Source organism: Larimichthys crocea, chromosome XVI (genome assembly GCF_000972845.2).
Source record: "Larimichthys crocea isolate SSNF chromosome XVI, L_crocea_2.0, whole genome shotgun sequence".
NCBI lineage: Eukaryota > Metazoa > Chordata > Actinopteri > Sciaenidae > Larimichthys > Larimichthys crocea.
This window is the reverse complement of record NC_040026.1, coordinates 12,211,029-12,236,768: the sequence shown is the minus strand read 5'-3', so window position 1 is coordinate 12,236,768 and position 25,740 is coordinate 12,211,029. Positions and strand designations below refer to the sequence as shown.

The 25,740-nt window shown below is 42.4% G+C and overlaps 2 protein-coding genes across 7 annotated transcripts in view; one reads left to right on the top strand and one right to left on the bottom strand.

Moving 5' to 3' along the window:
- Window positions 1-5,499: 5,499 nt before the first annotated feature.
- Window positions 5,500-6,788, bottom strand: LOC109136818 (SUN domain-containing protein 2-like). The gene is made up of 6 exons (XM_027289189.1): window positions 6,779-6,788; window positions 6,573-6,683; window positions 6,326-6,450; window positions 6,015-6,188; window positions 5,808-5,897; window positions 5,500-5,685 (listed from the first exon to the last, which is right to left on the bottom strand). Exons 2-6 carry the CDS (start codon window positions 6,598-6,600, stop codon window positions 5,569-5,571), a joined length of 534 nt encoding a protein of 177 aa, XP_027144990.1. The 5' UTR covers window positions 6,601-6,683; window positions 6,779-6,788; the 3' UTR covers window positions 5,500-5,568.
- A 1,951-nt stretch (window positions 6,789-8,739) lies between these two features.
- The window catches only part of mrtfab (myocardin related transcription factor Ab), a 38,842-nt gene continuing 21,841 nt past the window's right edge, over window positions 8,740-25,740 (top strand). For 3 of the 6 annotated variants that reach the window (XM_010730745.3, XM_019253290.2, XM_019253288.2), the window contains exons 1-3: window positions 8,740-8,872; window positions 9,524-9,585; window positions 13,599-13,784. In XM_010730745.3, the coding sequence (XP_010729047.2) occupies window positions 13,661-13,784 (124 nt within the window). In that variant the 5' untranslated portion in view covers window positions 8,740-8,872; window positions 9,524-9,585; window positions 13,599-13,660. Of the gene's footprint in view, window positions 8,873-8,943; window positions 9,067-9,523; window positions 9,586-13,598; window positions 13,785-17,033; window positions 17,125-17,225; window positions 17,335-25,740 lie in introns of those variants that run through there. The other 3 variants (XM_019253289.2, XM_019253294.2, XM_019253293.2) reach the window with 3 other exon arrangements.

The following is a 25,740-nucleotide window of genomic DNA, read 5'->3' as shown; positions in this document are numbered from 1 at the left end:
CTTTGCTGTATTATTTATGGACGCTTGATCAAGGGAATTAGAGACACTCTCAAGTACATCTGAAGTGCCTGAGTCGGTCTCGCATTCTGACGAATCGTATGGTGCGTAACTTCAAACCCAAATATCAACCCAATACTATACGCCCCAGAATTAGTCAAAGAGAATGTTTTACTCTTGGAGGTGTTATTGTCAACACATTCTAGTCTGGGGACACAGATGTCTGTTTACGCAGATTGGAACGCAACAACAAGCTATCATTTGACTAGGAAGGCAGGAACAGGTCTCTTCAACAATCCGCGAAACAGCGAGTCCGGAAAAGTGAACGCGTTTTAGCGAGGGACAACTTTACTGTGCTGTGCGTAGCTGTGGGTGTGTCTGTGTATGTGAGTTTTTACTTTCTTTCAAGAGAAAAGCAAGTAAAAAAAATATTTATTATTTATAATAATAAATATAAAAACGATTTGTTTGTCGACATAATCGTGACTAATCGTGGCAGCCCTAGTGGTGTACTGAATCAATGGATGCTTTTGATTCGCACTGTTTTAATTTTAGAGCCAGGAGCCTGCTGGGTTTGCTTCTGTTACAGTAATAATTTTGTAACTATATTAGTAAATGAAACCAATGATCAAAACCTGTTTTCAAGCCCAAACATTTTCGATGGTGCTGAACACAATGCGCGTTCATACTGTACAGTACGCTGTAAAAAAAAAGCATGCAAAATTACACACAAAAAAAATCTGCGAAACAGCGAGTCGCGTTATAGCGAGGGACAACTGTACTGCCAGGTGCGTAGCTGTGTGTGTGAGTGTGTGACAGAAGGTAGACCGCAGTGGAAGCTGCAGCCGCAGTTTCGAGAGAAAAGCAAATTAAAAAATAAATTAAAAAAAGATGCGTCAACAACTATTTAGTAGTCAACGCATCTTTTTTTGTTTTTTGTTTGTCGTCATAATCTGAGAATATCGATAATCGTGGCAGCCCTAGTGGGGACTGTCAAGGGAGCTGAACGACGACGTGTTAATTTTAGAGCCAGGAGCCTGCTGGGTTTGCTCCGTTACAGGAATAATTTTGCCTAGTTCTAGTATAATGAATTCCACTCGTCTCCGTAATAAATCATTCAGCTCTTGTCTAACAACCTGCAGCTCATTGCTAACTTTGTTAGAGTAGTTCCTCTCGAGAGCCCTCTCCAGGATAAACACTTCTCCTCTAATTCTTTGACTTCTAGCCTAGCATCCTCAACAGAGCCTACATTGTCTTGGAGAAATGTGGACAGTTTAGTTCTAAATTAGAAACAAATGGCAGTGTCATTTAAAAAGGAGGTGTTAAAACGCCATCTCTGAGATTTTTGGATTTGAAACTGAGATCGATGCTGAGAACAGCAAAAAATAATCAATCCTTGAGAATGACTTATGATATGCGAGAGAAACAAGATAATCTCGACTGCCCGGTTTCGACACCGCCAATGTCAAAAAGGTTCATGTTATCTATCATTGTATTCAAAGCCGTAGAGGCTGACTGTTGACTGTGCGTAAATGAGCTTGTAGATCTGTCTAAATCAGATTACAGACCGCATTCATGTCACCTCTGCAGTTTTAATATAACAGGAAGTTCTGTTACAATTGAAGATTTAATTTAGATATTGTGAAATGAAAATTGTGTGTTGAAGTCAAGAAGTTGAACACTGAGTAGTAATACCCCAGAACAAAATAATTCAAATTCATTATCTTTATTTTAATACAGCCAAATGTTTTATGCCAATTCAAACCAAACACAACAGTTGTCATGTTTGGGCTGTGGGAGGAAACCGGGCACCGGAGGAAAACCCACGCAAACATGGAGAGAACAGAAGTGTCAACCTCTGAGCCTCCATGCTGCCCAAAGAGTGAAGATAAATCAACCTCAAAACATCCTCCATTCATTTAAATGGAGGTGGAAATATTACTATACATCTATTAAAATATAATTATTTATTAGTGTTTAAAGATTGATTTATCTTCATGGGTCAGGACCCATATTTATTCGAGCAAAAATAAACACTGCACTAGTGCAGAAGCCCCCCCACCCTGCCCCACCCTACTATGCAATTACTTGGAGAGAGTTGAGTGCTCGATAAATATGGGTCCTGAAACTACTTAAAAATGCTACTGAATAGAATACTAATGAAAATTAAAATATGACTTCTCTCCAAGTGAAGTACAGTGCTAATAGGTGGGGAGTTTACCATGGACCCTGAAGCGTATAATGCAGGTATAGTCTATGTTTCCCCCGTTATTTTCTATCTCTAGCCTCACATATCTAAAGATCCCTCTTTCTGGATTCTGGTAAGAGACAAGAGAGAGAGAATACAGAGAGTTAGATGTTGTAGCAGAGAACAGTCTTATCCTGTACAAAGAAACTTTTGGACAATAATCTGTTCTGAAGCGACACTGTATCACTTATACTCACAGGTAGGTGAAAGGTCTGAAATGCTGCACCATCTCGATCATAAAACTAATCTTCCTAAATGGGTACCTGCCTCACCCGTGGTCGTCATTCCCTGGAGAGAGCCCGAGAGCTTCAGTTGATACTTGAATAATGACAAGTATACAGGACCTATCTATAGGATAACGACAAAAAATGTCTCACTTACATAAACAGAGAATCCCTTGGTGCGCTTTCATTTTGCCGTGAGGAGACTGGCTTTTCACAATGTGGCCAGTGTCACGTGAGTGACGGAGATTGGGTGAGACAGAGGACAAATAATGCCCTCTTTCACCTGCAATGGCCAGCATTGTCCTGGCAGCAATCTTGAGTGTCCCTGAGGGAAGAAAGTCAATACTTCAGTCTCCACAGCTGATAAACTACAACTGTTTTCTCTTGTTATTCTATCTGAACCACCACAAATGCAATTAAACTCTGTAAAATAACCTATGAATGTGGCTGTGTAATTCCTACCTGGATACACCCTGCTGCTTTAGTAGAATACCACCAGTATAATGTTTATCCCACATCATTCCTATGATGTGTTCTCGGGGCCAATATGTATTTGAAGATAAACTCTGCCAGACTTCAGCCCTGCATGCACACAATCAAGCGCACACCACACAAGTTAGAAATACCCTCAAACAGGTAAATTTACAATAATTTACATGTAAGAGTGATGATGAGACAGATGGATGCTGATGATGACTTACCTTGTGATTTCAAGGCGAAGTTTGGCATTGTGTCTGCCAGAGGAGCCAGCGTGATTATCTGCGCTCTCAATGACTTCACCTTCCTTTGGAGCTCACTTATCTGAGCTATTCCTGAGGGATAAATATAAAATATGATTTTTATCAACACCTGGACTATGTGGTGGTAATAAGTAGTAGAATGTTGTAGCAGAACTACGAAGGTCACTCACCAAAAGCCAGAGGAGCAGGATGAGGACGTTTCATGGTCCGCACAGTATTTTAAAAGAGGGCCCCTCCTCTGTTGGTCCCAGTCTGCTCCTCATATTGGTTTTTGTCTGTCTGCAGGGATACAGGTCTGAATGTGGTCCATTTACCCTCCTGTTCAGGTTCTGGTCACGTCTTCTCCTTCTGAAGTCCCCCCACAAACTTTTGATGGCCCTTTCCTGATCTGTTAACCATTCCCGCTATTCGTTTCCTGACCGTGGTCGGGAAACACAGGGGAGATCTGTCTTCTCCAGGGCCGAAGTAGTTTCTCCGGGGCGAACTCCCAAGATTCGACTCCACACTACCGCGGGCTTTTATTTGTATTTTAGCACAATTTAACTGGTGTTGTTTAGCTGGTAAAGCAGCTGAAGGTGTATGGAGGCGTCATCGTCTTAGATTAATCAATTGATTGACAAAGCTTTAATTGGTGCTCTGAAAAAAATTTCGGCGCGCGCATAGCGCACAATAACTTTTCTCCTCTATGGGCTAAGCCACCCCAGTTTCTTAAACCTAGTGACGTCCCTGCACAGATTTAACAAAAATAAGTACAATACTATATTACTAAATGAAACCAATGATCAAAACCTGTTTTCAAGCCCAACCATTTTCGATGGTGCCGAACACAATGCGCGTTCATACTGTACAGTACGCTGTAAAAAAAAGCATGCAAAAATACACACAAAAAAAATCCGCGAAACAGCGAGTCCGCGTTATAGCGAGGGACAACTATACTGCGCAGGTGCGTAGCTGTGTGTGTGAGTGTGTGACAGAAGGTAGACACGGCAGTGGAAGCTGCAGCCGCAGTTTCGAGAGAAAAGCAAATTTAAAAATAAATTTAAAAAAGATGCGTCAACAACTAATTTAGTAGTCAACGCATCTTTTTTTTTTTCGTCATCATAATCGTGAATAATCGACTAATCGTGGCAGCCCTAGTGGTGTACTGAATCAATGGATGCTTTTGATTCGCACTGTTTTAATTTTAGAGCCAGGACCCTGCTGGGTTTGCTTCCGTTACAGTAATAATTTTGCCTAGTTCTATGTATAATGAATTCCACTCGTCTCCGTAATAAATCATTCAGCTCTTGTCTAACAACCTGCAGCTCATTGCTAACTTTGTTGGAGTAGTTCCTCTCGAGAGCCCTCTCCAGGGATAAACACTTCTCCTCTAATTCTTTGACTTCTAGCCTAGCATCCTGTGGAAATGTGGACAGTTTAGTTCTAAATTCAGAAACAAATGCAGTGTCATTTAAAAAGGAGGTATTAAAACGCCATCTCTGAGATTTTTTGGATTTGAAACTGAGATCGATGCTGAGAACAGCAAAAAATAATCAATCCTTGAGAATGACTTATGATATGCAGAGAAACAAGTATAATCTCGACTGCCCGGGTTTCGACACTGCCAAATGTCAAAAAGGTTCATGTTATCTATCATTGTATTCAAAGCCGTAGAGGCTGACTGTTGACTGTGCGTAAATGAGCTTGTAGATCTGTCTAAATCAAGATTACAGACCGCATTCATGTCACCTCTGCAGTTTTAATATAACAAGGAAGTTCTGTTACAATTGAAGATTTAATTTAGATATTGTGAAATGAACATTGTGTGTTGAAGTCAAGAAGTTGAACACTGAGTAGTAATACCCCAGAACAAAATAATTCAAATTCATTATCTTTATTTTAATACAAGCCAAATGTTTTATGCCAATTCAAACCAAACACAACAGTTGTCATGTTTGGGCTGTGGGAGGAAACCGGAGCACCCGGAGGAAAACCCACGCAAACATGGAGAGAACAGAAGTGTCAACCTCTGAGCCTCCATGCTGCCCAAAGAGTGAAGATAAATCAACCTCAAAACATCCTCCATTCATTTAAATGGAGGTGGAAATATTACTATATATGTATTAAAAATATAATTATTATAATTAGTGTTTAAAGATTGATTTATCTTCATGGGTCAGGACCCATATTTATCGAGCAAAAATAAACACTGCACTAGTGCAGAAGCCCCCCCACCCTGCCCCACCTATAGCAATTACTTGGAGAGAGTTGAGAGCTCGATAAATATGGGTCCTGAAACTACTTAGAAATGCTACTTAAATAGAAATACTAATGAAAATTAAAAATTAAATATGACTTCTCTCCAAGTGAAGTAACAGTGCTAATAGGTGGGGAGTTTACCATGGACCCTGAAGCTGTAAATGCAGGTATAGTCTATGTTTCCCCAGTTATTTTGTATCTCCAGCCTCACATATCTAAAAATCCCTCTTTCTGGATTCTGGTAAGAGACAAGAGAGAGAGAAGAATACAGAGAGATAGATGTTGTAGCAGAGAACACGTCTTATCCTGTACAAAGAAACTTTTTGGACAATAATCTGTTCCAAGATCACTTATACTCACAGGTAGGTGAAAGGTCTGAAATGCTGCACCATCTCGATCATAAACTAATCTTCCTAAATGGGTACCTGCCTCACCCGTGGTCGTCATTCCCTGGAGAAGAGCCAGAGCCAGAGAGATCAGTTGAAGTTGATTGGTTTTCTTGTGCACAATAACAATGACAAGTATACAGGACATATCTAGGATAACGACAAAAAATGTCTCACTTACATAAACAGAGAATTCCCTTGGTGCGCTTTCTATGTTGCCGTGAGGAGACTGGCTTTTCACAATGTGGCCAAGTGTCACGTGAGTGACGGAGATTGGGTGAGACAGAGAGACAAATAAATGCCCGCTTTCACCTGCAAATGGCCAGCATTGTCCTGGCAGCAATCTTGAGTGTCCCTGAGGGAAGAAAGTCAATACTTCAGTCTCCACAGCTGATAAACTACAACTGTTTCTCCTTGTTATTCTATCTGAACCACCACAAATGCAATTAAACTCTGTAAAATAACCTATGAATGTGGCTGTGTAATTCCTACCTGGATAACACGCTGCTGCACTTTAGTAGAATACCACCAGTATAATAGTTTATCCCACATCATTCCTATGATGTGTTCTCGGGGCCAATATGTATTTGAAGATAAACTCTGCCAGACTTCAGCACCTGCATGCACACAAATCAAGCGCACACACACAAAGTTAGAAATCAACCTCCAAACAGGTAATTATACAATAATTTACATGTAAGAGTGATGATGAGACAGACGGATGCTGATGATGACTTACCTTGTGATTTCAAGGCGAAGTTTGGCATTGTGTCTGCCAGAGGAGCCAGCGTGATTATCTGCGCTCTCAATGACTTCACTTCCTTTTGGAGCTCACTTATCTGAGCTATTCCTGAGGGACATAAATATAAAATATGATTTTTATCAACACCTGGACTATGGTTTAAGTAGTAGAAATGATTGTAGCAGAATGTAGAAGTCACTCACCAAAAGCCAGAAGGAGGCCGGCTGAGAACGTTCCTCATGGTCCGCACAGTCATTTTAAAAGAGGCCCCTCCTCTGTTGGTCCCAGTCTGCTCCTCATATGGTGTTTGCTGTCTGCAGGGATACAGGTCTGATGTGGTCCTATTTACCCTCTGTTCAGGTTCTGGTCACGTCTTCTCCTCCTCCGAAAGACCCTAAAGATGCAGCAGAAGTTAGTAAGACAACATGTTCACAAAGTTATACAACATGTAACATACAGTACACAACATGTGCACTCAAACACTACAGGAGCTCACCTGTATAAAATTTCTTTGTAGGAAACAGTTGGAGTTCCCTCCTCCGTATAATATTTCCCTTCCCGCAGTCGAACACTTCTTCTCAACATGTTTGGAAAATAGAAAATGTTACTGCAACATGTAAACTGTGTGCAGGCTGCAGTCTTATAAACTGTGCTGAATGATTCCGAGAGAGATCAAAGAGGTTCTACAGTGAGGTCACTCACAGTTCTACATTCTATATGCAAATGAGGTTGAAACAACATTAAAGTGAAATGAGTTATTTGCACAGACACATGATAAATGATGTTTTAATAACTTATTATTATTATTACTATTATACAGCAAGTATAACATTTGATCCAAATGTTTGTTTTGAGTCATCTCCATTTGTTTTACGTTCCTTTTTCACGCCTCCATCTTTTTTTTTAGCTAGTTACATTTTATGTTATCTTAATTTCGGACTCATCACTTCATATATTGAGCAAAATTAAAGCTATAAAACAAATCAAGTTTATCAAAGCATCACAACATGTTTTGTCATCGAATTCTAATAATTGTTGTAATACAAAATAAAATGACCTTTAACAAATGATGAAAGAACAAACGTTTACAATTGAGATTTTAAAAGATTTTATTGTATCTCTTTATTTTACTGGTTCCCAATAATTTCAATAAAGACTGATATGTAACATTATAACTTTTTACAGCATAGCATACAATTCGACAGGTTTTAATAATCAATGAGAATTTAATGAATATTTACTTGGGTTTACCACAGCCACTCTTTGGAAATCAACAAACAAAACATTTTTCTGATAATAACCAGTGTGTAGCAATTACAGACTTTTCAAATTAAGTGTTTTCAATTAAATGAATAGAACACAAATTGAAGTATGGACATAATGTAGGCTATCCTAACACTACAGTAAAGCATCCATTCAAACAAGATAAAATTAACTTGCATCTACCACAGAGTTTATGCTTTAGATAGATAGATAGATAGATAGATAGATAGATAGATAGATAGATAGATAGATAGATAGATAGATAGATAGATAGATAGATAGATAGATAGATAGTCAATTTAAAGTGACTACAGTATAAAAAGAACAAACTCTATCATTCAAGATCAAATATAAAATCAAATCAAATATTACAGATTAAGTCTCCTCTCCCTGCACAGACGGAAATCATTATGAAGTCTTATGGAAGTGAGCAGGAATGACTTTTTACAGTGGAGTTTCAGGAATCTCCGATCTGAGCAGGAGGTCATGAAGGTGATGAGAGTCAGGGAGCAGGGCTCCCGATCGGAAGCCTTTTGAGTCAGTTTGTTCACTGCAAACACAACAGCATAATTTAAAATCGTGTGGAAAGAAATTACAGGCACTCATTTCATTTTTGGAACGACAGATGACAATGAACTTGGGTTGCACGGTGATTTAACAACCTGTAGCTCTTGCCTCCTGGAGTACTTGACGTTGGACACTAGATGGAGACAGAGACTGCGCAGGGGGGGGACACATGTTGTTTAATGTGTCGCATATATTTACATTTACATTTATATACTTAACTCTACATACTATACATATTATATTGAAGACAGTGTTGTGTCTGACTCAAACGTCCCGCTGCAATGTGTCCTGTCAACAGAGCCGTGGTAATAAACTGCTTAGAGAGGTGCTACAGAGGAAGTGGGTCTCTGCGTCCCACGCAGAGGAGGGTTTTCCGGTTAAAGTTTCCTTTGTGATTCGGAAGTGGTGCTGTGATGCCAAAGCTGTTTATCCTCACAGACACAACACACAAGTGGCGACCATGAAAAGTAAGCCTATTTATATGTATATATATATGAATTAAATACATAGCGGCGTTAGCTTCCCCATCACAGAGCAGCGTGACAGACAGAGGAGCTACACCGAGCAGACACAGCATGCTAACGGCGGCGAGCTAACTTGGGGGGGGGTGTCTGGCAGTCAACAGGGATGATTCACATGTAGCCGTGGCCGCTTGCAATAAGTACGTTATGGTGTTATCGGTAGCGTTTCGTGTTGTTTTTGACGCTTGCAGGCGATTTTTGGCGCAGCAGCTTGACTCAAACCTGCGTTTAGACTGTTCGGGTTAACTCCCATCCAGGCGAGCTAACAATAGCCTAGCATGTCTGTGTTTTGGACAGTGACAGCTGAACTGCTGCTGCTGCTGCTCCCCTCTCTCTCTCCACCCGTGACATCTGTGGCAAGGCCTCCTGCAACGTGGAGTCGCCTGTAGCCACATATGATGTGTTCTCGTGATTGTTTTGAACTCGTTTTTAACGCACATTAGCCTTTGTGCACACGGATACTGCTGCTCCACATCATGATCCGCAGAATAGAGGGAAGGGTTTGGCAGGAAAACAGATGGTACATCATCCTTACTCTCTGATGAAGACTTGTTTTTTTTTGTGTGTGTGTGTGTGTGTGTGTATTTCCTTCAACAGGACCCTTCAGAGCTCCGTCCTACTGAAATGGGAAAACGCCCCTCCAAGATTTAGTAACACAGGTAAGCAACAAGATGAGCCAAAGCCTTCACCTTTCTGCTGCTAGGCAAAAAACATGTTGTAATTCTTGGTTAGTGTTTGTCATTTGTGTGATGGTGAAACAAAGCAGCTGTCAGGTGTGTGTGTGTGTGTGTGTGTAGCTCTTTTGTAATTGTGATACATATCTGTAAAGCCAGTGTGGGCGTGTAGAGAGGAATGCTGAGAGGTGTACTTAAATGTCTGTCTGTCTTTTAATTCATTGCACCAGAAACAGAACAGCACGCGCTGCATGTCCGAACAGCGGCCCTCTTTCTTGGGGAAAAGTACAGATGAAGCAACGGATGTTGCAGCGAGCATCTCTGGAAAAGCCGTGTCGCTTTTAAAATGGCCAGGTTAAGTAGCTTTGTAACACCTGATATCCAGGTCACTGTCAACCTAGATTATTGAGGCATCACTGTACACGAGATATAAAGCCACAAACACCGTCTGCAAGACTGTCTGATATGTCTCACCGTGCTACTGCATTATCCAGTGTAAAGTCAGGCTGCCGGCTCCGCATACTGCAGCAGCCCGACTCTTCATTCTTGATTGAATGCTGCGTTTAAGCGCCATTAAACTTCACTGTCTGTCTCATATCCTTCCCCGTCTTTAAACCGGTTTATTGTTTGTTTTTCTCACTCTGACTGAAATGGCTTGACTTGTTATGACTGTTAACATAAGTAACGTGATTTTATTCCTTTTTTTTTACGATTGTAATATGAACGGGCTGCAATGTATGCGCAAAGATCACGCTTTGTGTGCTCGTGCTGCCGACTTTGAACTCCTCCTCGGAGAGCTGAGTTAGATTAGCAGATGTACTGGAGGATTTGCTCGCTGATGCTCTCAGGACAGTGTTGTGGCAAAGTCTTAGGTGGTGTAATATGTACACGGTGGTGAAAGATTTCTGAGACTCTTGTTTTGATATCGCCATCGTAATTAAATAAGATGTGTGCATCTATGCAAAATCCTGCTGCATTCAAATCCATACAACAAACTGACACCTCTCTTATTACAAGTTGGCATTGGAAAGCTGGTAACAGATATGTCTGGTTTTGCCTGTTTTAACATTCTTACAAATGCTTTTGATTAGACAATATTTAATGTTCAAAAATGCTGGTTTTCTGTCATTAAATAAGAATGTTTTCTATAAAGTAAGATGGGATTAAAAGTATCTTTTTGGTATCGATACCAATACCAAAACTCAAAATGATAGATTCAGATGTCTTCACATTCAAAAGAAATAAGCCAGTTTACCTGACAAGTCTGCAGATGTTCTCAAATCGGTTTGAATAAACAAAAATCAACATTGAGTTCTGTTCCATCAAGCATTGCAAAATGCCTTTTAATGTTTTAAATATGATCTGAAGCCAGGGACATCAAATGGGACATTTATTGTGTCATGTGGTTAGTGTGCCGCTAGTCAGATGTGTGCGCAGGCATCGAGTTGTTAGGGGGAAGAGTGACATCTCAGACAACACTGCCTCATTGTTTTCAGACCCGTTGTGCGGCCATGACAGAACCCCCATCAGAACCCCACAGCTAGCAAACACACATATTTGCATAGAGAGCAAGAGAGAGATGAACACACAGCACAGCAGCAGGGCTGCTCTTACAGGGCTCCACAATTTACGTGTTTAAAAGTTGTTGCCAGGTTGGCAACCAGCCATCAGCTTTTGGTCACCGTCATCGAAGGTGCCATTTTGAATAATTTATATGCAACGCAATTACATGTAAGTTTAATCATGAAAATATGGGAATGTTTAAAAACTTTAAAAGCTGTAACCAAAGTGAAGGGCCAAAAACTGCAGTTCCTTGAACGGCCACTTGAGGCTGGCTACATAACGAGTCTCCATAAGCCCCCATGTTAAAATGTCCAACTTCACAGCAGAAATAAACATGTTTACAGCCTGGTACAAAAAACAGTTTTGGTCTCTATAGCTAATTTCCCCGTTCATGACAACTGTACTAAAGGTGAATTTCTGTTAAACTCGCCTGTTCAAATGATATTAAGGCTTAAAGTTATGCAGAATTAAGAGCGTGGCAGCTTTAATTTGAGGTGGGTGCTGTTACACCTACCTGATGGTTTGTCTGGGCACCCAGGTGTCATTCAGGCCACCTCAGGTCCACTGACAATCAACGTCTTTGACGATTTTTAAATTAACCGAGAGGCGGGAGAGGCAGGACTACCAACATGGCGACAGCCAGAGTCAGAGCACCAAAATGTGTTGAGCTTCACAACGGCTCGTCAGAAACCTGCGGGTGACGTCACACAAAAGTTGCTGTGCCCTGTTTTTTAACCGTTACCGTCGATCCTTGCTATGTAAACAACCATTACTGACTTTCACAAAGAAAGAGAACCAGTTACACCGGACTCAATCCAGTAAATCCGGAAAATCTGTTCTATAAAGCAGATGTAAATAAATTTGACCTGGGTTACAATGGATGCCTCCGCACTAGTCTACTAATCTCAGACGGGTTCGTGTTTAGGCTTCGCTTCACTCAGCTCAACTACCAGTTTGTATTACAGATAGATGTACCTGCCAGCTTGAAACACAGTGTTCCTCTACACTTCAGTGCTGTGAACGTAAACTTTTAATATCACAAATGGGGCTGATTTAAGATTAAGGGGAAGTTTTTGTTGCCTTAAAGTTGTTTTCTCTTTCATGTTGGATGTTACATATGTACTTTCATGTAGAGTACAGGGGAAACTCTCATTATTTTTGCTGGACTTGAGCCCAGAGTGACAGGATGACAAGCAGAGGGCTACAACAAACACAGGAGGTCAAAGTATCAAGAGTCTTCTACTCACTAGCGGGCCATAATGTGCTGCCAGAGTTTCTCTGTGGCTCTCTTTATGGCCGTGGTTTTGTTGTTTCCCCTTCACTATTTTTGTTTTCATATGCATAAAATGTGCTGCTGCCCAAGCATCAAAATCTAAACTTTCTCTTCAAGTCTGACGCTGTGAGTTCGTCTGAATCGTCTGTATGGAACCATTTAACTCAGGTTCAGGTTGTTAAGCTCAAGTCAAGCCTTTCACAGTAAGCCCCATTTCAGCTTTCAACGCAGCTTTCAACCTTCAAATCTGTCTTGCGGCCAGATTCAACACTCCAGACGCAAACCTTTTACAGCTTCCTTTATGAAATGCCTCCAGCTCTGAGTCGTTAGACGGGTTAAATATATGGAAATCGCTCTGCGGTTGTTAAGTTAAAGGTTTTTTTTTGTTTTGTTTTGTTTTTTTAATCTATAAACAAAGTTTTGTCTTTCTAAAGCAGCGGCCACAGCAACAGTTGTAAATGCTCAAACATGCAAATTCTTCCCTGATGGCTGATTTAATCCCCTAGCCTACAGCCCTGCATTCTTCCTCTCTCCCCAGTGGTTTGTGTTTGTGTGTGCGAGGGAGACGGGGATAGAGGAAAAAAAAGGCAGACGGGGAGGAAAATAGACATGTTGAGTTTCCTGGGACTAGCTATTTGACTTGCTGTAGCCTGTAAAAATGCCCTGGGTACCATTTATCTTATTTTTTTTATATGTTGGATGGTCAATACTCAACTCCAATTGGCGAGTAAGGACAATCCAATGTAGTAAATCTCACAGTTTTACTGGTAAACTGATTACAAACAAACCATTTCGGGAAAATAAATTGTGTCTGGAGGGAAATGGAAAAAAGGGTTGGCTAAGGCTTAAGAGATTATATCCCAAGGTATATTTACCAAATGTTTTTTGCATTTCGCGCTGGAAGGTACAATACATACCTCCACAAAGTCCTCCACCCAATGAAAATGCCTTCATGTGTCTCTAAAGTGTTATTGACTGTGATGACCTGGTACCAGCGTGTGCTCGGTTAGCTGTCAGATCATGAAATCTGCGTCAGAGGACCAGCGAAGTCAGAATGAACACTTCCAGTTTTATTCTTAGCTTGTTGTTCTTGTTTGTCTTAATATCACACGGAGCCTTTTGATGACTTCTCAAACTATTTAACGTCCTATTTTTACTCCAGCTCTCTCCGTCACCCTGGCAACGCTACACCCACAGAAAGGGGAGGAGCCGAGTCCTGGCAGCATGGAGGTCTCCGGGACGTCAGGCTTGGCCCCGAGCCCTCAGAGCGAGGCAGTGACCAGTGAGCTTCAGGAGCTGTCTCTTCAGCCCGCACCTGACCCGATGCCTCTGCAGGAGAGAAAGAATGGTGAGGGACTGTGTTGCATGTATTTTGCTCTTTAGTTCACCACATTGCAATCTAGCTGGCCTGGTGACTTCCCAGAGTTTCTGCTCTTCAGTCTTTTGGCTTCCAAAATAACCCATTTAATGCAGAGCTATTTTTGATTTAAACACCACTTTAGGCAGATGAATATGAAAACACTGTTTGCATGACAAAGTAGCCGTTTCATATCCAGTCCACACTTCTGTCCTTCTTTTTTGGTGCTCAAACAACACTGTGCATCTCCGAACATGAGCTGGTGAGGAGGAGGACAGACACCGCCCTGTTACTTTGCCTCTTATCGTGTTAAACCACAGTGTTTGAGCTCCTGGGCGAATGTAGTGGAGACACATCACTCCACAGACCTCGTAGGCCGACTCTATCGCTTCCAGCTCAAGTGAATATTTTGGTGGAGCACTACTCATCCTTCACAGAGGCGGCCTACTTTCTAACATAAACTCCTCCCAGCTAAAAAAGCATGCTCGGAGAACATGTTGCATAAGTTGAAGCGGAGGAACGAAAAAAAAAAAACACTTATCGGAGAGACGGGAGTTAAATGTCAGATGTTTCAGTACGTCGTGTTCACTCAGTGGAGCGCTCACCTCACCGCAGAGGTAAACAGGGCGAGACACGGAGGTTTAAGCGCTCAGGTGAAACTGCGTCTGTCTGCGTACACTGCGCTGCGAGTCTCCAGGAAGGAGGCAGCGAAGAAGCTGCTGTAGCTAATTGGCTTGCTCCTCTGCGCTGACCTCTCGTTACAGTAGATTAGAGCGTGCTGCACGTTTGCAGTGTAAGACTCTGCAGGGCTTTTTTGTGTCTGGAGGTGGCTTAGAGCTTAGAGCACCTGGCTCTTGGTGCAGTGTGCCACGGAGCAGCTGCAGCTTCCATTGGTTTGTATCATGCTGGAAAGGTTGACTTTATGTATTTGTGTATGTTTACGTTAACGCAGCCAAATTGTAAGTGCACCAGGGCTTCTAAACGAAAGATAGCTTGTTTATTGGACCGAGTTTTGTTGACATGGCTTATGTGAGCTTTTGTGACATGGGAATAAATAAATCCAATTTGAAGTCTTTGTAAGTTGAGCATGATATAGTAAGAAGAAGAAGAGAACAGATTGTGCACCCTGTGTCCAAAGACTCCGTCCTTGCCACTGTAGCCCAGAGTTTGATTCCAGCCTGTGGCTCTCTGCTGCATGTCATACCCGCTCTCTCTCCACACTTTCCTGTCACTCTTCAGCTGCCACTTTCCAATAAAAGGCCCAAAAGATCTTAAAATGTAGCAGTTGCTTTGATAAACGATTAATAGTTTAAGCAGAAATTTTAACATTTTCTGATTCTAGCGTGTGTGAATTTTCTGCTTTTCTCTGTTTTCGGTCATTTTATATGTGTTATGTAAAGCATTTTTGTTGCTTTATTAAAAGATGCCATACATTGTCTTGTAAGTTCAATATTTTTGGGTCTTTTCGACCGTTAAGTGAGACATTTGAAGACATCACTTCGAGCGAACCAGCAGTTTAGATTGCAGTTAGTCCAATGTTAATGTTCTTATGGTTAGCATCAACAACTGCTGGCTTGCAGTTGCAAACATCTGTGTGCTCCATCTGCGTACCCATAAAACGAGTTTTGAGTTGTCATTTCCTGTCAATTTCGTCATCACACCCTACATTTTTCAGTCTTGGTGCCTGCTTTGCAGTGCCACATGAGCATATCACAGCTTTCTCACCCAACCAACTTCTACTGAACTGCTCTGAACATACGCGATGGGAGCTACGCTTTAGGCCAAAAACTCAAACATGTAATTACGTGCACATAAAAGTAGATGCACTTTGGCTTGTGTTACTTGGGGGAAAAAAATGCTTCCAAGTGAGTCTGTTGAATATACAGAGATAGCAGAGCATTGGTCAGATCTGGGATAGTCTAACTGTCATTTATGCACACATCTTATTTTATCAGTGTCAGCCACAATGGCCATTGTTCACAGTTGGCTGCTGGTTGGTTGACCTGCTCTCGGCTCGTCAGGAGAGGAAGTTTCGGCAAGATTGGACAAGTAAATGATTTACACATCTAGGAGGTTCCAGCGGTGGCAGAGAATAATGCACAATAAAAAATGAGTGGTTAGCTTACGCTGCAATGGAAGTAATAAAAACAGAATATTTCTGGTTCATGAACATTATTTCAAGCCATGTTTACATCATTCGGGAATTGTTTAAGAATGATCCCGTGACAAGCAGTCACAGGATCATGTTTACCTCGCAGAAACACACAAAGACACACACTCTCTCACGCAGCCTCGGGCCACCACTCCCAAATTTAAACAGCCCCTGCTCTCGTTGTCCTCTTTCTTACACATTTCACTCTGCCTGCTAGAAGCAGACATGTTGCTGCAGGCACTCCTGTAAGCTCATCTTACATGAAGATGCTCTCAGAGTCTCCGGAGAGATGCATGTGACTCCATACATTTGGATTGGAATGCCCGCATAGTGAAGCTTATCAAAGTTTTATCTCTGACAAGAGTTATGCAATGTATTTACAGCACAAGGTTCCTTCAGCAGCTTCCTCCTGGACGCGCACGGGGAGATTTATTGTTAAACACGTGTGTGTGTGTGTATATAGAGAGCGAGGGGTGACATGTTTTTCAGGATGAGGATCAGAGACAGATGTTTGGGGCTGTGTGTGAGAGCCGGCTTTGTTTCACGCTGACACGCACAAAGAATGGTGTTTTAAATCAATTTACCAGTCACAAACTTGCCTCTGGAACAGAATCAGTCACACTGCTGATAATGTGAATGAGATCATTCAAAATTTTAAGGTGGAGAAGTAAATTCCAGCGTGCAAAGTGTGGGCTGCAACAGCAGTGGTGGCAGCAGCAGCAAAAGAAGAAGGAGGAGGAGGAGGAGGAGGGAGAAGAAGGAGGGGGGAGGTCATGTCTGAAATGGCAGTATTGCATAACTTCTCAGAGAGAACAGAAGGAAAGCGAGGGAAAATGGAAAGCAAGAAAGGAGGGGGTGTGTTACTTGTACTTTAGGGGGTGAGGCTTGGCACCAGATTGTTTTTTTTCTTTTTCAATTTTGTACTTTACAAACTGGCTAAGAGAGGACAAAGGAGTGACCAAACGTCTTTTTTTTTCTTTGTATTTATTTTTACTGGGAGTGAAACAGAGGTGTAGCCAAGGAGAGATTGGAACCTATGGGTGGACCTTGTTGTTATCCAAGGAGCAATAAGGGACAGACACACACACGCCCTCTCTGTCGGGGCGTGCACACACTTGTAGAGAGTCAAGAGAAAGGGAATGTGAGGTGCACTGCTACCTGTGGAGTACCAGGTCTCCGGTGAGAGACGTATTTAATGTGGCTTTTTCTCTTGCTGAAAGTTCTTCAGTCTTCTGCCGCTGTTGTGTGTGTGTGTGTGTGTGTGTGTTATTTTTGATTTTTTTCCACACTGTTCATTCTGCTTGGGCCGGGAGTTATGAATCGCTAATCTTGCCGGGAGGGTGAATCTTCCCTTCAGCATGGTGCAGAGGGATATGACTATCCAGTCAGGTAAAGTCCATTTGAGTACGCTGTCTACCGCTCTCATGTCTTTGTACGGCTTTTTTTTCTTTTTAAATGATGACAGTTATTAAAAGTTACCCGTGAAGTAAAGTGTGCTTTGCTGACTGCAGGTGTGGTTGTGAGCTGCTGCATGTATCAGTAAATGTTAGGTGTATTGACACTGCTGTCATGTGTTGGTGTAGCCTGTTTGATTGAGAAGAGCTGCCCTGCAACACTAACTGCAAAAATGTACTTAGAGAGTGGACATAGACAATTACTAACCACCCAACCTGGCAGCATTTAGGGCTTGCTATGTCGCAGTTTTAGTCTGAGTTAGCGGCTGAAACAAGTTAGAGAGTTAGTAGTGTGTTAATGTCATTTTCATGGGTGTACCTCAAAGGAAGCCCAGAACAAAAGGGAACAGGCAGGGCAGTGAGTCCCAGGTTTGCCGGCTCTTTCCCGAGCAGTGGGTGAGGGTTGTTGAGAGGCTCTAAAGGTGTCGGGCTCTTCTCAGAAAGTAACTCCACCCCAACCCCCCTCAACTCAGTGCAGCTGTCAACTGTCCAGCCAAAGCACCCATGCTCCCTGAGGACAGACTCTCTAGGCCAGGATCCAGGATCCAGACAAGGCTGGAGAGTTGGGGAGGTTAGCTGAGGGTGAAGAAACAGAGAACACAGCCCGGGCTCAACGATTGAGACTCAGGGGAGGAGGGGAAAGTAGGTTTGAGGCTTCACAGACTCTGCCCCAGATTTGTGTGAAAATGACCCACTCATTTCAGTCAGAACAGTTTGTTCCAGACCGTGACACGGACTGTGGCTACTACTGCCGAGATCACAAAGTGGATTGTAGACGACGAATGCAACGCGACAGCTTTTTATGTGTCCTCAGGAAGCTTGAGCAGAGCTTTTTTAAATCATGTGTCACTGTGGCTTCAGAGCCTGCAGGTACAAACACCACAACAACTGATGTCACTGATTATTGCACCTTCGTTAATCAAGCAAGTTGGCTCCTGCAGTGTGAGGCTTACGCTGAAAACCTGCCAGACTATTGTGTTGTACAAACACAGGCCAGTCAAAAGCAGCTAGTCTAGACTATGAATATCAAACCGTGAGTGCACTGCTGGGATTTTTATTGGCCGTTTTTTTGTCCCTGTCACAGTGAAGACAGTTAAAAGGAATTATTTATCATGATTACTCTTTGAACAAGATAGCCGTTGAGGAACTACACAGTTGGGGGTGCCAGAACACCTGGTATCTTTTTAGAAACGTGAACACAGACCAGGATTTAGACTGTGTAGATAAATGTTGGAGAGGAGCTGGTACGCCCCGTCTAAAATTCCACCAGTGAGGTTTGGGAATTGGCTGACTTCATCATCCAGACTTGTAAACATAAGGAGATAAAGATCACATCCCCCTCCGTCCCCGCCCTTACATAATGACAATAGATGGGCCGTAGCTTACGCCACAGTATTGTGTCATTAGCGCTCAACAAGGCGCCCGAAATGAAAAGTCACTCCATCTGAAACTAAAAATGCTAACGCAGTCTGAACCCACGCGGACAGATGCTTTGCTGCCGGGCGGCGTTTAAGACACAGCGGCGAGATACTGCGCGTAGCCTGGCCGAGGTTAGCCTAGCACGGCAGTGATTCAAGGAGGCTGACGGTACTGTTATGTAACAGGCTGGGAGGCTGCCAGCAGCAGAGGCCCCACAGCACTCTGTCAGGCTGAGAGTAGGAGGGGAGAGGAGAGGAGAAGAGAAGGGAGAACGAGATAGAGAGACTGATGGATTGCAAGAAAGAGGCATGGAGAGAGGGGATGAGAGCGAGACTGAAGAATTGAAAAATAAGACCATAAAAAAGTAGAAGGGGAAGGAAGGTGGGGTGCAGAGAGGGGGGAGCAGGAGTTTCAGTCTAATCCAAACACAATCCAGCTGTGCGTCTCCAGTCCTCCTGTCATGGCATTACATAATCTACATATTCTCAAGACAATCAAAGACAGAAGCATGTCTAGTCTAAAAGAATAGAGGTAGAGCTTGCACTTCATGTAGGCTGAGCTTTTACTGCAGCGACCCAGGTTTGAGTCCAACCTGCAGTCCTTTGCTGCATGCCGTCCCCTCTCTGTCTCTCTCCTCTTTTCTGTCAGTTTAACTCTGTATGTGTGTATGCTGGGGCATGTTAAACTGCAGCACAAATCTCAGTTTTTCACTAATGTTACGAAACAGGCTGTATCCAAACGACAGGAGATCGAATGTCGAAGCTTTGGCTGAATTTAAACAGTCTAATAAACATACGGACAGGAAAATATTTATGCAACTGAGGCAAGTTTTGCGAGAGGTCTAAATCTTAAACGTGTCCAGCACACCACGCACACACCCACAGACGATGCATGACTCACCAGCACACACACACACACACACACACACACACACACAGACAATTCACAACTCATGTCACTGTCAGGACATGGACATGTACTTACAGGCTTTGGTAGCCTTCCATTTTCACAGTGTGTCCTGACAGCGTGGTATTTCAACATGCAGTAACACACTCGCATCTTTTGATTTGTGATCCAGGAAAATTCCTGTTAGCTAATGAGAAGTCAGAGAGTCCTCGCTCAGATCTGTAGCCTAAAGCCAAAGAAAAGCGCTTTATCAGCTTCGTAGGTCTGCTCGTAGCAACAGGAACGTGGTGACTGCACACCCACAGGTACAAGCCCACTCATGTAGCCCAGTGTTCTCTAAGGACACGCACGCGCACATCTACCTTAGGGCACTCATTGTGTTAAAAACATGCAGGATGGAGCAGCTGAGCATGCAAACATTTGGGTTTCCCACACGTGTTCACAAAAATCATACAACATACATTTAAAGGTGCACGTGTACTCATTTTTTTAATCAGTGCACCTATATTTTGGTGCATGGTTAGGGCACGGCTGCAGCGCGCACTCACATACAGTATGCACATTTTTTAATCAGTGTTGTGGGTAGCAAAGCTGAAAATTCATGCAGCATCTTGTGCAGACGACACACACTACGACTGGAATGTGTTTAGTATTAATATGATCGGTGTAGTGTTTCAAAATCACTGCAGGAGAGTTAAACTGCTCTGTGCGGCAGCACAAGCTGCAGCATGGCAGCTTCTTTCCGAAGGGGGTGAGGAAAGATAAAGGTTTCTTTAAATAAAGGCTGATTTTGTAGCATAAATACTTTACGACTCTGATTTTAAAACCAACCCAACTTGACATCATCCTCTAGAAACTATTTTTTCGTGAATGGCGGTTCCAGAGGGGCAAACCTGGTGCCACAGGAAACGCTCAAACTCACAACAGCACAAGCAGAAAACATGCACGCTCTGGTCGATTTAGTTTGTGTCTGGTCTCGAACTCAACTTGCACTGGTGTTTCTGAATAATAGAACAGCCAATAGCCTGTGACTCACCTAGCTAACACCAAGTGTGGCGGACTTAACATTCGCTGATGAATGTAGCGGAGGTCGCTGTGAGCTGACGGGGCTCTTGTTCTCTCGTTAGAGTGACTCAGATGCCAAGCAATGTGCAAAAGAAAGTGATTACAGCATGAGGTGAGAGCAATGCAAGGCTATAGCTTTTCAAGACGCACGTTCTCTGGACTATACGTGAATGCGATTTTGCGTTTCGACAAGGTCAGGAATAAAACCTGAATTGTTGATGTCCAAGACAGAATAAAGCTGTTTTGTAGAGCAAACTTTATTGTTAACAGCAGATAACATTAACAGTGATGCTACACTCAGAGATTCCAGGGAAAACTAAAGAGGGCTTGGCTGCTTTGTCACTCTCTTACATGGCCAACAGCGCGTGCCCGCCGTCAGACTAAAGAACACAGCTGTTTGTGCTCGGATTGAAGAGCTCATGGTCATTAGGGACTCGACACGGTCACTCGATACCTCTTCATTCTTACGTTATCATGTTCTTTCCAGAGTCTGTGTTTTTAGCTTTAGTTATGCTCAGTGAAAACAAGCCAACTTTCAAAAAATCTGCGCCTTTTTATCTGATTCAATTCGAAGTCATTCGGACGGGTTATCCGTCAGACACACAGTGAGAAAGTGAAAGATAGATCTCTTTATCATCAGTAAATCAGAACTGCAAACAAGCCATGACATGAGCACATGGAAAAATTCAACTGCCCTGATGTGACTTTTGAGTAGATTTCTGTAGAAAAAAAATAAAAATAGAAACCAGTGTCCCCGTTAAAGGTCGGTGTCTAATAAAAACCCTCATTTTGGTTTGCTGAAGCAAATTAACCGCCAGGCTTTTATTAGATGTTATATACAGTAACAGAGCAGAGGCAGGAAGAAGAGGCCTATAAAAGCCCAAAGAGCAAAACACAAGCAAGAACACACACATACAGTATCAGAGAGATCTCCCTCCCTCACTGTCCCACACTCTCATGCTCTCACCCTCACTTCAACCTTGTAGTTGTTGTCTTTATTTCTCTCTTCTCTCCTAATTGGCTTCGATCACCTTTATTTTTCTTCCAGCCAGTCTGCCCAGCAGATTGTTGTTGTAGGACTGAAATGGAAACCAGGAAAGAAAGCAGTGTTCTCCTCTGTAAGTGGGGCAGCAGGTTAAGGGGTTCGTTACATTAAAAATGATTTTCAGTTGTTCAGGTTATGTAACAGGCTGTTACGAAGCCGTCATCACTGGACAGGGAACACCCCGTCCTGCGGCTCTGGTGCTCCGTTCTCCCCTCTCTACCTCCGTTCCTCTCTGAAAATCTCATTTGCTGAACACAACATCATCGCAGCACCTCCCCTCCTCTCCTCCTCCATCCTTCCCTCGCCCAGTCCTTCCTGGTTTACACTGAAGGTTCCTGTTACCAGATGCTAACAGCTGCCAGCTGGCCTATGCCTCTATTCTCCCGTTCAACACTGGCAGTCTTATAGGTGCGTCCCTCTCCCTCAACAGTATACAATTAGACCATAGTTGGACTGATTTTTATGGAAAAGACGTGAACAGGTGATGGGTGCTACTGTGGACCGGTCAGTGGCTACTCAACAAAGAACTTTTGAGCATGTTGAGAAGACTCAAAACACAAAATGTCCAGTGCCCATATGGCTTTAATTTCCTGTAGTGTATCTAGGTGTGCACAAATACTTACATTGGTATCGGTGTACTTTTTTTAGCTCATTGCAATCTTCCCAGTAAAATAAAAAAGAAGTGATGCATAGAAAGGTGATGCACAAAATAATTCAATTATGTAAATGAGAACACCAAAGTATGGCAAAACATCAGTACATCTAATGTAAATGGAAAAAAATACAGCTACACATTCTAAAAACCGTGGTGCTACAGGATTAGAGATGCTTTAAAGACTTAAGTTATCGCCTTTAATGGTTATGATAACATTTTACTCACCAAAGTAATGGCTGAGATCTTTAAACTGCAGTCCAGCTACAAAGCCAGACAATCACAAAAGAGAGTACACTCACAGTTTTCTCGCACAGTGGGGGGGATTGTTAGTGGCATTTCAGGTAAGATCACCTTGGGTTTCACCTCAGCGATTGCTTTGGTGAACACAATGTAAAGAACTATACAAAGTTGCAGCAGCTAGACACGGTCTGTAGTAGCAGGCCAATATTTGTTAACTTTGTAAGCTTCTTGGGAGCGACGCTAAAGTGCAGCAGTAGGTCAGCTCGGGATCATGCGTCCAGTATCACAGAAGGACTCATACAATTGCTTAATCTGTAAACACAAGCAGAGTCTGCTCGATATCCTCTGGCGGTGACTTCACCTCTTCCAGTACAAACACAGACTGAGTAAAGTAGAGTAAGTGATTAAGTGCAGACGTGCTATTGTCCCGTTTACATTCGACTCTCGTGCCACATTCCACATCCTTTCCTTACGATTATACACATGGCTGCCATGCAGCGACCGAGTGCCTTGCTTCAGATATCATAGATTAGATTCCTCAGGCTTTGTCTCTCTGTGGTTCAGAAAATATTACAGGATCAAAAAACGAAGCAATCACAGCCGTGGTGTCAGCGTTGAGTCACAGCCAAATGCAAACAGTGCCGGTAAATTCCACAGCAGAAGGGGCAGAGAGGGGGGTGGACCAGGAAGTAAAGGAAAAAACACCTTCTGTTTTCAACGCTGGAATGTTAATGGCTGGTTTGACCTGTGGCAGACTGGGGCATGGCATTTTCTCGGCAGGTCCGGTTTTGTTTGGTTAATCTGTTTGGTGCATTCTTTATTCATCTGTTGTGGTTGTAAACTTGATTGTGAACAGAAAGTCCAGGACGTCCCGGGATAATAGAAGTGAGGAGTACAGTGCTAATGCTACACAAGTTTTGGTACAGATAATAAAAACCTTTCTGACATCTTACCTATTTATTGACTGCAATAGGCTAAACCGCTCTCTGCATTGGTGGTAAATGGAGGACGTTACTAAATATTATTTTCTCAGAAGTTAAATGTTTCCTCATTTAGATGAGGAAACATTTGTTCAAAGAACGAGTACCCAGGCTTATGATTGGAACCAAGCATTACATGCCAACTTCACCTTTTGATAACAGATACTATACATTATGCTCGGGACTGAAAAAGGAGAGTGAATGTGTAATATCCTCTTTTTCTTTTAAAGCTTACCTAACACATGAGAAGAATTTCATCTATTATCTGCGCTGTTAGTCACTATTTAGACCATTGTGAAAGACTACATACATATTGTATGTGGTCTTTCACAATGGTCTTCGAAAGACCTGATGCTGGTTTCTCAACATACATGTTTCCTAACATACGTGACACTTCTAGAGTTATTGTTGTGTGTCCAGTACGCATCAATGGTAAACCAAATCACCTGCTGTCTGGTAGGTCTGTTAACTTAGATCAGGTTTTGACCATTAAACATAAATGTATTCTGCTGCAGCCCTGTAGATGCAGCAAGTAAAGAAGAGGAATGGATTGAGGAATCACTTTTAAAATAAGTTTTTTGGTTTCTTGAACCATAGACATTCACAGAAATAAATGAACGAGGACGCCTGAGGGCAGGAAGATTCTTGTGGGAGTCCAGCATAGAGAGAGACTTTATTGCACTTTATTGATCCCTTTGGGATGACTCCCTCAAGGAAATTAAATAGCATGCAGCAGATCTAGATAGTGTTCATAGGGTGTATAGAGTTTTAGCGTCAACTATAGAAGTTCTCAGTCAAATAGCTTAATTTCTGTGTGGTTCACCTGAATCCAACTTGCCTGGTCTTGTTTGGTAGCGACAATATGGGGGGAGTTTGCGGAAAGTACCAATTGTTGTGGTTAGTGGAATGTGATGGGATAATTGTTTTGGGCAGGTCGTGTCTGAAGGACATAAACTGCCAAGATGGTCATAATGTTCCACCAACAGGGTAGAAAAATAAAAATATTTGGACTGTTGGACTTGGAATGTCGTTTTGCAGCTGTTTAATTATAGATTTGTTGTTTGAAAGTGATAATGTATCACAGCTAAACCATTTTATAAGAGAACAACATGTTTTTACTGTTTATGTGCTCACTGGTGCAGGTTATGATGACCGAGTGGAAGCTGTAGGGGAGTTCGTTCATTCATTTACAGTTCCACAGGAAGTCTTCCAGTCGCTATTTCACAAAGACCTTCATTAGTAATTATATCCTGTCCGCTTGCACAGAAAACAGTGTTTTCTTTTTTTGTTTCATTCCCAGAAATGTTTTTCAGAACGATTAAAGAACGAACCAGATAAAGATGTCCAAGGCCAAATAGTTTCACTGGAATGTTCCCGAAGCCAGAACCAAGACAGCTAATTTCTCTTGGTAATTCCCACCCAATGTAAGGGAAGGGATGTGACTACAAACGGCATACAAAAGCACTATAAAATAGAAGTACTGGTATACGTTTTGAACATCGGCAACCATCCTGGGAATCAAGCCTGTCATAACTGATAGTTAATAGTTTTTTTGAAAGATATATTTGTGGCATTTTCTGCTTTATTCGGTAGTAACAGCTGGAGGGATGGACCGGAAATACATAGAAAAGAGAGTGAACGCCATGCAGCAAAGGGCAGAGGCTGGACCCGGCTTGAAATCCAGGCTACCAGGTGCTCTGACATGGCTCCACTACTGTGGCTCTGACAAAAATATTTGAACAGTCTCACAATAGATATAGAAATTTGGTACAGATATCTATGGTGCAAAGGGCAGAAATGACTTATCCCCTGAACACCACCCAGAGCTTCATATTTGTGGTTTTGGGTGACGTCTTAATAGTGATTACATAACTTTTGGGAAACATTAATTTCCACCTTCCCACCCTCCTGTAGTCACTTGGACTTTTTGTCTAGCACCACCATCAGGTCAAAATCTTTGTCCATTAATGGAAATACATTCAAGACTAATCATTGCCACTAGCATGGCTGTAGGCTCTGATTTACATCAAT